The following is a 14,352-nucleotide window of genomic DNA, read 5'->3' as shown; positions in this document are numbered from 1 at the left end:
TCAAAATGTGAGAATGTCTGCTAATCACTCTATTGTTTGTAAGCCTGGGCCAAAATGAGGGCATTTCTCTCTCAGAAGTTTTTCCCATCCAACTAATTTACCTTTTAATATGTAACATACATATAGTTTGCCATTAGAAGAAAAATACATTAAAATATGGTGGGAGATGGGTTTAGTATATGTAATGAGATAAACAGCCAATATCCCTTATTTGAATATGTCAACACAGCTAAAAGAGAAATACATTGGATAGTGAGGTTCTTGTCCACCTAATTTACTTTTTAACATGTAAACATCATTCTAGCTTGTCATTAGAAAAAAAGAATGCAATAAAATATATTGAAAATGAGTTAAGTATATGTAATGAGATAAACAGCCAATATCCCTTATTTGAGTATGTCAATACAAAAAAATTATTCTGATACACTATTTTAAAAGAGAAATACATTGGAATACTGTGGATATATAGCTATACTCAGTGAGAGTGGGTTTAGAATATGTAATGAGATAAAAAACCAATATCTCTGTTCAGTCCTGAGGAGGTGTTTGTTCCAAGTTGCATAATAATTTGTAATTCAGCAATTTCTCTTTCCATTCTGGGTGGAATTCTAGCAGGAACTCCTTTGCACATTAGGATTGGCTACATCAGGGGGTGAAAGGCATGGTATAAACACCTAAACACATAAACAGGAAGCATGCTAGGGAGATGTGAATCTGTTTTTCAGTTCCTGGGTATGTACTTCTTTCAACTGAAAAGCTGAAAAGCTAGTAGGAAGATGTTGTGAATCCTTTCATTATGTCAGGTCTGTCTTGCCAGGTATTGGGATTGTATGTGTGATAAAATAGACCCTCTCATCTCTGACCAACAGAGAAAATTGGAATCTTAGTGTGTTCCTTACAAAGAGAAACAAAACGGCAAAGTGAAATTGCATATTGGAGCTGGAAAACTGAAGCTAATTATCACATTTTATTTGCATCTCACAATTAATTGAATTTGCATAAAAATCCACAGACATGATGGATGCTAGGTGCCGGTGGTGGAATAGTTGTCGTTGGTTTGCAGTACCATTTGTTCTCTTCCCAGGGTGACTCTTGAAGAGGGAGTTGCCTTGATTTATGGAAATTATCAGTCAGTGGAGATCTCTGTTTTCCCTCTCTGAAGGATTTAGCAGGGAAAATGTGTGTGTTGAAGTTAGCTGTAAGAAAGAATTGATAACACAGTTCACCGGTTGAAGCTTTGAGGGGTTTGTGGCAGGGTTTTCAGTCAGAGATGAAATATTGTCCATATACTACAGCTGGGTGACTCTAGACAAGACTGGCTTAGTTCAAGTTCCCTCAGTAGGATGTATCCGGCCTGTATGAAGACCTGAAGCACTTGATGCAGAGAGAAGCTCCTGGAGCGGAGGGCTCACTCTCTATTCTGTGTTTCTAAATGGAACATTTTCCCAACAGGCCAACTGGTGAGCTGGCCCATCAATTATACTTCCAGAGTTGTATTTGGGTAGTGACCCAGCCTGCAGCTTCAAGGCTGTGGCAGCTCCATAGGGTCAGCTAGTCCGAAAGGTGTTCGTGGCAATCAGCCTGCAACATGTCCCTGTTGGGACCCAACCTGGAAAGTTGTGCCCATCATTATTAATCACCTACTCATGGCTGACCTCTACCGTTGGCTGATCAAGGTTGTGTCAGCTAACCTGCAGGGGAAAGCAATCGTTACTTTCTTCTCTTAAATAAATGCTGGTTGAAACCTGGCAGAAAAGATATTCTGCTGTTCCAGGAAGAAAGATTCTGAAACTGCCTTCCAAGGGGCAGCGACAGGGAACAGTCAATTAGCTGGACGTAGGGATGTCTCCAAATCCGTTTTAAGATAATTGCACAAAATCTTCTAACTCATAGCCTGACTTTTATAAAATGTACTGGAAAAGCTTTTTGGATTAGAGGTGTCCTTCTGAGTTTGGATGTCCCTGTCTTCTCAAGAGGCCCAAAGGAAGCTTCCTTAAAGGAATTTCTTTGCTCCTGCAAGAGTTCATGGATGAGCAACAATTTACCAAGTGGTAACTTAACATAGCTTACATCTAAGTACTTGATCCAGAAGCAAGAAATATGGGCAGCTGCTTTATACTCAAACAAACTATTGATCCATCTATCTCAGTCCTGTGCTTTGATTGGCTCGCCAGCATCTCAGACAGAGAAAAACCTTTTCCAACTCTTTATATGGAAGATGCCAGGGACTGAACTCTGGGCTTTTAGCATGCAGAATGCATGCCCTGCCTTTGCACATCCAAATGGGTGTCATCCTGGCTAGAGCTGTTGAGAATTTTTACCAGTCCTTTGCTTTCCTGAATTGGTCCTGAAGCGGTCCTGAAGCATGGCAGTGTTCTGTTCACCACTTGTCAGGATGCGACCCGTGACTGTTTTATTATGTTTCAACTCACACCAAAAGAGAAAATACCATCTTACAAGTCCTCCCTCCAAGTCGTGATTGAGGTGGCCGTGGTGGGAACCTTGTGTTCCCCAAATCCTTCCATGAGTCCCAGGGAGACAAGAAGGAGGAAGGACCTGGGAACATGGACCACTGAAAGCCTAACTGATATGTCAAGCTCAGAGACCATCTTACAAGTCCTCCCTCCAAGTCGTGATTGAGGTGGCAATGGTGGGAACCTTGTGTTCCCCAAATCCTTCCATGAGTCTCATGAAGACAAGAAGGAGGAAGGACCTGGGAACATGGACCACTGAAAGCCTAACAAACTGATGTGTCAAGCCCAGAGACCATCTTACAAGTCCTCCCTCCAAGTCGTGATTGAGGTGGCAATGGTGGGAACCTTGTGTTCGCCATATCCTTCCATGAGTCTCATGAAGACAAGAAGGAGGAAGGACCTGGGAACCTGGACCACTGAAAGCCTAACAAACTGATATGTCAAGCCCAGAGACCATCTTACAAGTCCTCCCTCCAAGTCGTGATTGAGGTGGCCGTGGTGGGAACCTTGTGTTCCCCAAATCCTTCCATGAGTTTCATGAAGACAAGAAGGAGGAAGGACCTGGGAACCTGGACCACTGAAAGCCTAACAAACTGATATGTCAAGCCCAGAGACCATCTTACAAGTCCTTTCTCCAAATCGTGATTGAGGTGGCCGTGGTGGGAACCTTGTGTTCCCCAAATCCTTCCATGAGTCTCATGAAGACAAGAAGGAGGAAGGACCTGGGAACCTGGACCACTGAAAGCCTAACAAACTGATATGTCAAGCCCAGAGACCATCTTACAAGTCCTCCCTCCAAGTCGTGATTGAGGTGGCCGTGGTGGGAACCTTGTGTTCCCCAAATCCTTCCATGAGTTTCATGAAGACAAGAAGGAGGAAGGACCTGGGAACCTGGACCACTGAAAGCCTAACAAACTGATATGTCAAGCCCAGAGACCATCTTACAAGTCCTTTCTCCAAATCGTGATTGAGGTGGCCGTGGTGGGAACCTTGTGTTCCCCAAATCCTTCCATGAGTCTCATGAAGACAAGAAGGAGGAAGGACCTGGGAACATGGACCACTGAAAGCCTAACAAACTGATATGTCAAGCCCAGAGACCATCCTACAAGTCCTTCCTCCAAGTCGTGATTGAGGTGGCAGTGGTGGGAATCTTGTGTTCCCCAAATCCTTCCATGAGTCTCATGAAGACAAGAAGGAGGAAGGACCTGGGAACATGGACCACTGAAAGCCTAACAAACTGATATGTCAAGCCCAGAGACCATCCTACAAGTCCTCCCTCCAAGTCGTGATTGAGGTGGCAGTGGTGGGAACCTTGTGTTCCCCAAATTCTTCCATGAGTCTCATGAAGACAAGAAGGAGGAAGGACCTGGGAACATGGACCACTGAAAGGCTAACAAACTGATACGTCAAGCCCAGAGATGTGAAATGGCTTGCAGCTGATGAAACTTTGGTGTCTGATATGGAACAGCACGTTAAGCATCTCTAGCTTGAAGGTGGAACTTGAAATTCTTGTTGTTGTTCACCTTGATCATTTAGCTGCCAAGTGAACAGCTGTGGGAAGGGAATTCTGCTGAAAAGGCCTTGTCTCTGATGACTGTCCTCATCTCTGATTCAGGGGGCACACTGAGCAGGGCCAGCTGGGGAAGTTAATGTGGGGGAAATTAGTCCTTGAAATAGCCTGCTCTCAAATTCTTTAGGCGTTTAAAGGCAATACAGTACTTTGAAGTGTGCACAGAAATGAATAGGCAGCTCTTTCCTAGATGCTCTTAGTAACTTGTGTGTGGGGAAAATGTGGGAACTGGAATGAGCATAGCTAATGGTCCCAGGCAAATAAGTATCTGCATTTTGCTCTTTGGAACTCCCAAGCATGGGTTGTCTGTTGATCTCGCAGCTCCCACCTCCCAACAACACTGGCTACGTGCAGCACAGCTAGGATATTGTTCTCCAGAATGTCACAAATGCTTGCAGGGCAAAAGAAGAAAAAAGTGCCTGATGACAACTGGTGTGTGTGTGTGGTAGCATTTGTGTGCAGGGCTGTCTGCTCTTATGCCGTCACATACATGGAGATGCCTATAAGGTGTAGTAAAGGGAATCATCCACCGGGTTCATTGATTGCCACTGATTAAGTGATGTAGATAATTACACAAGAACACACCGGTTGATTACAAACCGGCACTTTGGGCCAACTCAGAGACGGCTCTGAAATTGACCCCGAAAATCCTTCCACGCAAACATCTGCCACCTGCCCTCATCCCATACTCACCCCGGCCTCCGCAGTGTGACTCCAAAAGCTACCACTTCCAAAGTGGTAGCAAATATCTGAGCTGCATGTGAGTCGCCTCCTTGGCGTCAGGAAGCGGAAGGGCGCAAGGCGCCTTGGCGCTGTACAGCTGCCAAGCCGTCGCAAGTCACATCTGGCTTTTTAAAAACAAAAACTGTTCAGAGTGCATGAGAGTATGGAAAGAAGCCCACATGAAAATAAACCAACCTGGAAAGAAGCCTACATGGAAAAAGCCCACATGGAATAGGGTTGCCGAGCCCAATACAAGAAACATCTGAGAACTTTGGGGGGTGGAGCCAGGAGACTTTGGAGGTGGAGCCAGGAGCAAGGTTGTGACAAGCACAATTGAACTCCAAAGGGAGTTCTGGTCATCGCATCTAAAGGGACCATGCTCCTTTTAAATGCCTTCCTTTCATAGGAAATAATCAAGGATAGGGGCACCTTCTTTTGAGGCTCATAGAATTGCACCTCCTGGTCCAATCCATTTGAAACTTGGAGGGTATTTTGGAGAGAGGCACTGGATGCTATGCTGAAAACGTAGTGCATCTACCTCAAAAACAGCCTCCCCAGATCCCCATATACCATTTTTTTAATTAATTCCAACTATGTTTATTGATTTCTTCCTTCCAAATACTTGCCAGAGTCAGCCTGCTTAGCTTCTTATATATATGAGGCTTTAACTACTTCTGCTATTTAAGAAAGACAAGCTATCACAGAGCAGGCAGTAATTTGCCTAACCCCAAAACCATACATTTTGACATTCCTGAAAAGTACAGGCAACTGATACTTCATGATTCCGGTGTGGAAAAATCCAGACAGAATTCTGGTTTTAGGTGATAGAGATCTTATGCTTAAATTAAACATATAATCTATGGAGATGGGACCTTTGATAAAGCGCCAAATATTTTTTACCAACTGTATGCATGGCATGCCAAGGTGGGTAATTCATATCCACCATGTATTTACATTTTACTTCAAAAAAAACCCATGGACACCTATAGTAGAATGTTTGAAATAATGAAGCTATTGGTTCCAGATCTGTCACTTCAAAAGGTTTTAGTGAATTTTGAGAAGGCTTGTATGAATGCAGTGAGGCTTGCCTTTCCACGCGCTGAGGTCAAAGGGTGTTATTTTCACCTGTGTCAGAGTCTCATTAGGAAAATCAACAGTGTTGGCTTGAAGACTGAATATGAAACTAATATGAACATAAAAATTACACTGAAAGCTCTTGCTGCATTAGCCTTTGTCCTAATCAAAGATGGGAGAACTGGTTTTGATGAGTCTGCTGCCATATTTCCAGATGAAGACAGCTACAATACAGCGCTCATGTACTTCTTTTTGACATATATTGAGGGTGCAGCTGATAGAGATCTTCAGTTTCCTATAAGAATATGGAACGGTCACCAAAGACTATAAATTGTTGCGAGGGTAGGGTTGACAAGTCCAATTAAAGAAAAATCTGGGGACTTTGGGAGCGGAGCCAGAAGACTTTGGGGGTGGAGCCAGGAGACATTGGGGGTGGAGCCAGGAACAAGGATGTGACAAGCATAATTGAACTCCAAGGGAGTTCTGGCCATCACATATAAAGCGACAGCACGCCTTTTTAAATGCCTTTCTTCCATAGGAAATAATTAAGGATAGGGGCACCATCTTTTGGGGCTCATAGAATTGGACCCTCTGGTCCAATCGTTTTGAAACTTGGGGGGTATTTTGGGGAGAGGCACTAGATGCTATACTAAAAATCTGGTGCCTCTACCTCAAAATATAGCCCCCCCCAGAGCCCCCAATACCCACGGATCAATTCCCTATTATTCCCTATGGGAATCGTTCTCCATAGGGAATAATAGAGTGCCTAGTAGACATTTCCCTCCCCCCCCCACGCTTTCTAAAGGGGGGGAGGGCCTCCATACCAGGGAATCCCCCATCCCTGCCCCCTCCCTCTCTCAGACACACACACACAAACACTTACAGTACTTGGACTTCTTCCAGCAGAATGTGCTTGCTGGGAAAACGAAAGCAAGGCTGCACAGGAAAAGAAAGGGAGGGGCCGTTCTCCATGGAAACTGTTACTTTCCCATGAAGCCCTTCCTGTTTCCTGTGCAGCCTTAAAGGGACACATTTTAAAACGGATCAGAAGCTCTACAACACACTGCCTAAAGGTATGTTCTCTCCCCCCCCCCCGGCTCCCAGATTTTTTGAGAGCGGGGGAGGAGGATGCAATTTCAGGGGTCCCCCGCCAGGGCGGGGGGTGTTGGGAAGCCTATGCGAGGGATTTCACAGTGCTCTTAATTCCTTGTTCCATTGCAGTCATCCCAGTGTGTGGTCTCTATTCGATGGACTGCAGAGGGACCTGACTTGTCACAAGCTAATGTTGGCTAATGCACAGGCAGGTCGCCAAGAGGTGAAAAAGAGGAAATAGGAGGCACTACATGACATGGTTGCCACTTCTGTGCAGCAATATGAGCAGGTGGAAGATAAACTTAGTTACTTAAAGAGACTGGCTAATTTGCAATGAAGAACTATATCTGAGATTATTGTTGTTGTTAAATAATTGTTGCTTTTACTATTAGGGTTAGATAGTCTTTTGTTGTAGTCACTGGGTGTACTGCATAGTTGGAATTAATAAAAAAGTATATAATGGAGAATTGATCCACGGGTATCTGGGGCTCTGGGGGCCTGTTTTTTTGAGGTAGATGCACTACATTTGCAACATAGCATCCAGTGGCTCTCCCCAAAATACCCTCCAAGTTTCAAAAGGATTGGACCCAGGGGGTCCAATTCTATGAGCCCTGAAAGAAGGTGCCTCTATCCTTCATTATTTCCTATGGAGGGAAGGCATTTAAAAGGAGCGTGGTCCCTTTTGATGTGATGGCCAGAACTGTCTTTGGAGTTCAATTGTGCTTGTCACAACCTTGCTCCTGGCTCCACCTTCAAAGTCTCCTAGCTCCACACCCAAAGTTCCCAGATATTTCTTGAATTGGACTTGGCAACCGTATTCCATGTGGGCTTCTTTCTATGTGGGCTTCTTTCAGTATGGACTTTTTTCCATGTGAGCTTTCCATGTGGGTATTTCTCCGTGTGGGTTTTTTCCCTGTGAGCATTTATGTCCGTGTAATAACTTATTACAAATTCAAAAAGTTGGTCATACTCCCTTTTGCCACCTCCAACGGAGCCCTGCTGGCTAGAAGATACGCTCATTTCTGTATTCCTTTGTCAAAGGAGGGGGGGGGACTCCAGATAGTCCTAATAGTTCATCATGCCAACCATTCTAACAGATCAAACTTCACAAGCACAATATATTGGAGCTTATCAATAATAATACACTGGAGCTTATTGTGGGAAAGAAAGCCAGATGTGGGGCAGGCTCACCTGTTTGGTGTAGTGGTTAAGTGTGCGGACTCTTATCTGGGAGAACCGGGTTTGATTCCCCACTCCTCCACTTGCACCTGCTGGAATGGCCTTGGGTCAGCCATAGCTCTGGCAGAGGTTGTCCTTGAAAGGGCAGCTGCTGTGAGAGCCCTCTCAGCCCCACCCACCTCACAGGGTGTCTGTTGTGGGGGAGGAAGGGAAAGGAGATTGTGAGCCGCTCCGAGACTCTTCGGAGTGGAGGGCGGGATATAAATCCAATATCTTCTTCTTCTTCTCCCTGATCTGGTGCTTTTTCTCCCTTCCCCACATTCTCCACCATGGCAGGGCTCATGGGGAAAGAAAGCCAGTTCTTTCTCCCTGCAAGAAGTGGGAGGGGGGCTCCTGCTAAGAATTCAGGTGTGTGGAGCACTCCCCAATATGATGATGCCACTTGTGTAATGTCATCACATTAGGGGTGTCCCTTCCCCATCTGGGAACAGTCCTAAAGTTCCCCACTGACAAGGAAGAGGCAACCCTAGTGCAAGTGCCATTATAGAAGTGTGGGCCTGCAGAACTCACGGTGGAGGAATCCCATATTCCCCCTCCCATTGCTGAGCCTTCCGCAGCCTAACCACCCACCCTGAAGACTGGCAGTGTCAGTGTCTCAGCTTGTGCAGAGAGTGCTACTTTACTTTCCCCAGCCGCTTCTCATGGTCAGTGCTCTGAGCCTAGGGCCCAGGGGAAAACATGAAATGGCTGGGTATTTCAAGCTTCCTCCTCCCCCGGTCTACTCAGAGTGGCAGTAGCTTTCCAGGGTCTCAAGTTGAAGTCTTTTTCATAATAAGCCACAACCTTTTAGCTGGAGGTGCCTGCATGCCAAGTAGAGGCTCTTCAACTGAGCCATGATCTGGATAGCCCAGGCAAAAACATAATACTAACTAACTAAACAAACACTATCCCCAAGAAGAATGGAGGGTCAGGGATTACTGATAACCCAGAACTCTAGCAGAACCATGTGGCTGCTGCCTCGAGTTCAATAAACACAAGAGAAAAGCCTCCAGCCAAATGCACAACAATGCTTGTGACCAGGGCTTTTTAAATAGAAAAAGCCTAGCAGGAGCTCCTTAGCATATTAGACCACACCCCTGATATTAGCTCATTAGCATATTAAGTCACACCAGCTGGGATGATCCAAGTGCAAGTGGAACCGGTGGTAGCCAGCTCTCGCCCCCCACCTCCCTCCATGCAGAAGCTGCAGCTGCTCCCACCAGACCTTTGAAGGCACCCACATACCACAGCAGCAGTCCTTCAGAAGATAATGCCCACCACTCAGGAAAGGGAGGCGAGAGGGAGGGAGGAAAATAGATGGGGGAGGGAAAAGGGAGGAAAAGGTGGAATGAAAGCAACTAATTTTAAATGCATTCTCCAAGCTGGCTTGGCTTGGAGGTGTGATTTAAAGAGAGAAATGCCTTCTGCAAGCCAGCCAATGGAGGTGGTGGTGGCTTTGAGAGCCACATATAATAGCCACATAAGGCTCCCAAGTCACAGTTTGGCCACCCCTGGTCTAAAAGGTGCCATTGGACTCAAAATTCATATTAGGCTAATTTCCACATAAGTCATAAGAACATAAGAGAAGCCATGTTGGATCAGGCCAACGGCCCATCAAGTCCAACACTCTGTGTCACACAGTGGCAAAAAATTTTATACATACACACACACTGTGGCTAATAGCCACTGATGGACCTCTGCTCCATATTTTTATCTAAACCCCTCTTGAAGGTGGCTATGCTTGTAGCCGCCACCACCTCCTGTGGCAGTGAATTCCACATGTTAATCACCCTTTGGGTGAAGAAGTACTTCCTTTTATCCGTTTTAACCTGTCTGCTCAAAACGGACAAAAGGAAGTACTTCTTCACCCAAAGGTGAAGTCTTTTCATGTCCATTAAGAGTCTTTTCATCTACTAACATAACCTCCATCTTATTTGGACTGAGGTTCACCTGATTGGCCCTTGTCTAACCAGTTACAGAATCAGATACTTGTTCAGAATATCCATAGCCTCATTCTAATTTAGATGCAAAGGAGAAACATATCTGGGTCTTGTCTGCATACCAGTAATACATTACTCATTTGTTAGGAGGGCCAGATCTGAAATAAATGTGACTTTGTGGAGCTGAGCCATGCTTGTTCTAAAATGTAATGCCAGATAGAGGAGATAGAGACTTTATAAAGGCCACAGGCAAACACAATTAAATATATTATTTTTTAACTTTAAATACAAACATGCTTAAAACTCTTGCAATATTTTGTTTAGGAAAGATAGGAGAACAGTGGGATTTTGCAATGCAATTTTAAAAATAAAACACCAAGAAAATGCACAAGAATCACACAGCAGAAAACTAAAAATATAAAATGCTCTCAGCCTGGGAAAACATGAAATGGCAGAGCATTTCAAGCTTTTCTCCCCCCTCCCCCACAGTCTATTCAGATTAGCAATGGCTCTCCAGTATAATATCCCTCTTTGGCTGTGGGTTCCCAAGTTAGAGTACTCAGCAGGCACTAGTTGTCATGTCCATTAAGAGACAAAGCTGACTCAGAGCATCAATGCTCAATTTGCATGGACACAATTCCAGGAAGCTACAGACAGACAGACAGATGGACAGCAAAGAAAGAAAGAAAGAAAGAAAGAAAGAAAGAAAGAAAGAAAGAAAGAAAGAAGTCGTCAGAAACGGGGTGTGTGTGTGTGTGTGTGGAGGGAAATGTTTGTTGGGCATTTCATTATTCCCCATGGAGATCGATTCTCATAGGGTATAATGGAGATTGATCTGGGGTTATCTGAGGCTCTGGAGGGGCTGTTTTTTGAGGTAGATGCACCAAATTCTCAGCATAGCATCTGATGACTCTCCTCAAAATGCTCTCCAAGTTTCAAAAAGATTGGACCAGGGAGTTCAACTCTATGAGCCCTGAAAGAAGGTGCCCCTATCCTTCATTATTTCTAATGTAGGGAAGGCATTTAAAAGGTGTGCGGTTCCTTTAAATGTGATGGCCAGAACTCCCTTTGGAGTTCAATTGTGCTTGTCACAACTTTGCTTATGACTCCACCCCCATGTCTCCTGGCTCCATGCCCAAAGTCTCCTGGCTCCACTCCCAAAATCCCCAGATATTTCTTGAATTGGATTTGGCAATCCTACCTGTGGGCCATAGGTTTGACACCCCTGGAATAGAGTGTTGCACTAGAATCTGGGAGGTCCATGTCTGAATCCCCACCCTGCTATGGAAGCTTGCTGAGTGACCTTGGGCCAGGCACACACTCTCAGACTAATCTTCCTCCCAGGATTGTTGTGAGGGTAAAACGGAGGAGAATGAGATAGGCTTGGGCCCTTACTGGCGAAAAATGAAATATAAATGAAGTAAATAAATCGATCATTTTGCTTCCTCTGTGCTCTGACTAGCCATTCAAGGGCTTAGGGATTTAGGTGGCAACTTAAGAAGAGGGAATTGCTCCAACATAACAATGGGGGGGGGGGGTTGAACAAAAAACTAAATAATGTGTGTGTGTGATTATAATCTTTTTCTTTCAGTGGCGACGAACCCCCCTATACCAAACTCTGCTGCAAAGGCTTTTGCATTGATATTTTAAAGAAGCTGGCCAAGACAGTGAAGTTCTCCTATGACCTCTATCTGGTGACAAATGGGAAACATGGAAAAATAGTGGATGGTTTTTGGAATGGCATGATTGGTGAGGTAAGGGGATGAACATAAACACAGAACGCTGCCTTATACCGAGTCCAACTATGGTTCAGTATACCTCAATAGTGTCTGTATTGGCTGGCAGCAGTCCTCTAAGGTCTCAGGTAGGGGGTCGAGGGCTGCCAACTCCAGCTTAGGAAACTGCTAGAGAACTCCTGGGGAGGGCAGAATTTGGAGGGAGCTCAGTGACAATATATTACACCTATGCTATTACATCCTATGATGGCACATCCAGTACAATGGTCAGCTCATCCAAATCTTCCCCTTTCTCCCACCAAAAGCCAAAATTTCCACCTCATATAACTTTCTCATCTTTGTCTCCCACCTTACATCATTTGTAGGATTCTTTATGTGTATGTTTTGTATGTCATACTAACCCCAATATTCATTCTTAAAAAACTTCTCCGAGGCCCTGTTCAGACGCACAGTATAATCAGATGTCGCTGCTGTTTCCTTCTGGATTTAAAGTGGCTGATCAGACAGCAACATCTGCCTCCCGGTATTAACTCCTGGAAGCCCCCCCCCTAATCCTTCCTGGAACTGGATTATTTTGTTACCTGCTCCTTTGCAGTGTTTTTTGAGTTCTCCGGTTTCACCTTGTAGTTTTCTCCGTCTGGATAGTTCTGCTACGATATTAATCAACTTCCGGATGACTGAAGGCTGTCCCAGAGCAAAAGGAGCTTCAGACATCTGGTTTACGGTCGCGATTTTTTTTACTTAGTGATATGTGCATAACTGCATAATGTTTTAACCTATGTGCATGCACACACATGCGCATAATGTACACATGCGCATAATAGTGGAGGGGAAGAAAGAACTGCATGGTGCCGTCGTGCGGACGGCAGAAGAAGGTTTCACTGTGGAGTGATTCGAATTGCAATATGGCAGTCTGATAGATAATATCCGGAACAAAGATATTCGGAACAGAACTGGGTCAGTTTAACACGGACTCAACACGCTGTGTGAACAGGGCCTAAATCCTCTTCAGTTTTTTCTTGAGTGTTAAGGAGAAAAGGAGGACATGGCCAACAGCAGTTCCATCCTTCTCTCAATCCCCAACTGACCTCTGGTTGGGGGGTGTCTTCCCTTCCTACCTTCCCTCTCATGGTCTGCCTAAATTCACAGAACCACCATCAAGGGGATTTGTTGGTTCCCAGGTTGTTGTTCAGATTAAAATCATGTTGGTTACTTTCTCCTCTAGCTAGCCATTTCTCAGTAGGACATATGCAGGTGTATCTCTTCTCCCTTTGATAGTTCTCCTGACTGCCCCAGAAGACTCTCCAAAGAACAGCTGCTCCCTTTCTTGAAGCCAGTGTGCCTCCTCCCCATAAATTCCTTTGTCAAATAAATCAGGAGGGAAATGCAAGAGATTTCTCCACTGCTTGCATGACCAGGCCAGATTGCTCCTCTGCTTGGGAGCTGCGGTGGAAAGCATTGATACATTGCTGATTCCTACTTCATAGTTTCTAATCGGCTCCAGCATAGGGAAGGCAAACACAGAGACTGGCATTCTCCTTTCCACATACAAACACTTACCTGTTCTGTGCCAGTTTCCTGAGGTGGGGAGTGGACCTAGAGTAGAGTTGCCAATCTCCAGGTTTGAGCGGGGGGAACAACGGAAGTACCTGGCAACCCTAGCCTAGTGCCTTTCACTCTGCTTCACAATTAGTTCCACTCAACTACATTCCTTCTCTCTCAAGAAACTTGGTGCTTCAGTCCTTTCTGTTCTTTGCTTGTGACCTCCTGCCTGTAGGACAATTTGGGCTTATTGATTAAAGGTGTTTGGGTATACAGAGCTGTGAGAAACAGGGGTGGCCAATGGTAGCTCTCCAGATATTTTTTGAACATAAGAACAAAAGAGAAGCCATGTTGGATCAGGCCAATGGCCCATCCAGTCCAACACTGTGTCACAGAAGAACATAAGAGAAGCCATGTTGGATCAGGCCAATGGCCCATCCAGTCCAACACTCTGTGTCTCATAAGAACATAAGAGAAGCCATGTTGGATCAGGCCAATGGCCCATCCAGTCCAATGTTCTGTGTCTCATAAGAACATAAGAGAAGCCATGTTGGATCAGGCCAGTGGCCCATCCAGTCCAACACTCTGTGTCACACAGTGGCCAAAAACATTATATAAATATACACACACACACACTGTGGCTAATAGCCACTGATGGACCTCTGCTACAACTCCCATCAGCCCCAGCCAGCATGACCAATGGCTGGGGCTGATGGGAGTTGTAGGCAAAAAACATATGGAGAGCTACCATTGACCACCCCAGTAGGTGATTTTGTGTCTTCCAGTCCTGTGGATCGATCACCTGATTTGTAATTTAAGGAGGGCCAGATTTACCTGAGGGGCTGGCAAGTGGGATGGGAATATTTAAACATTTCTCCAGGCTCCGCTTTGGAGTGCTTCTGCTCTGTCTCACTCTAGGAAGGAGCCATAAATCCATCTAAACTGGCTGCTGTGGATGTGTTTGAAACTGCTGTCAGTCACTG

The 14,352-nt window shown here is 45.1% G+C and overlaps 2 protein-coding genes across 3 annotated transcripts in view; one reads left to right on the top strand and one right to left on the bottom strand.

Moving 5' to 3' along the window:
- Positions 1–14,352, bottom strand: part of TMEM104 (transmembrane protein 104) — a 495,754-nt gene that overhangs the window by 205,569 nt on the left and 275,833 nt on the right. The window lies entirely within an intron of this gene.
- The window catches only part of GRIN2C (glutamate ionotropic receptor NMDA type subunit 2C), an 87,783-nt gene that overhangs the window by 22,649 nt on the left and 50,782 nt on the right, over positions 1–14,352 (top strand). Inside the window, exon 5 of the mRNA XM_060252557.1 lies at positions 11,683–11,845. Within this exon, the coding sequence (XP_060108540.1) occupies positions 11,683–11,845 (163 nt within the window). The remainder of the gene's footprint in view (positions 1–11,682; positions 11,846–14,352) is intronic.

The sequence above is a fragment of the Heteronotia binoei genome, chromosome 13 (genome assembly GCF_032191835.1).
Source record: "Heteronotia binoei isolate CCM8104 ecotype False Entrance Well chromosome 13, APGP_CSIRO_Hbin_v1, whole genome shotgun sequence".
NCBI classification, from domain to species: domain Eukaryota; kingdom Metazoa; phylum Chordata; class Lepidosauria; order Squamata; family Gekkonidae; genus Heteronotia; species Heteronotia binoei.
Note: the sequence above shows the minus strand (reverse complement) of the source record. Positions and strands in the feature narration are given on the sequence as shown.